General features: G+C 64.0%; 1 protein-coding gene across 1 annotated transcript in view; it reads left to right on the top strand.

Annotated features, from left to right (window-relative positions):
- The window catches only part of LOC104524113 (tyrosine-protein kinase Yes), a gene marked incomplete at its 5' end in the record, with an annotated part of 2421 nt that overhangs the window by 1042 nt on the left and 1140 nt on the right, over positions 1-239 (top strand). Inside the window, 1 exon segment of the mRNA XM_029084702.1 lies at positions 6-167. Within this exon segment, the coding sequence (XP_028940535.1) occupies positions 6-167 (162 nt within the window).

Genomic DNA, 239 nt, shown 5'->3' with positions numbered 1-239 from the left:
TCCCCGCACCCAGATCGCAGCGGGGATGGCTTACATCGAGAGGATGAACTACATCCACCGGGACCTGCGTGCTGCCAACATCCTGGTGGGAGACAACCTGGTGTGTAAGATCGCTGACTTCGGGCTGGCGCGGCTCATCGAGGACAACGAGTACACGGCACGCCAGGGTGAGCTCCTGGGTGCCCTGCTGCTGTGGGGACCCCCTGTCTTGTCCCCCCCCGTGCACCATCGCACACTGG

This window comes from Antrostomus carolinensis, unplaced genomic scaffold, assembly GCF_000700745.2.
Source record: "Antrostomus carolinensis isolate BGI_N321 unplaced genomic scaffold, ASM70074v2 scaffold42920, whole genome shotgun sequence".
NCBI classification, from domain to species: domain Eukaryota; kingdom Metazoa; phylum Chordata; class Aves; order Caprimulgiformes; family Caprimulgidae; genus Antrostomus; species Antrostomus carolinensis.
Note: the sequence above shows the minus strand (reverse complement) of the source record. Positions and strands in the feature narration are given on the sequence as shown.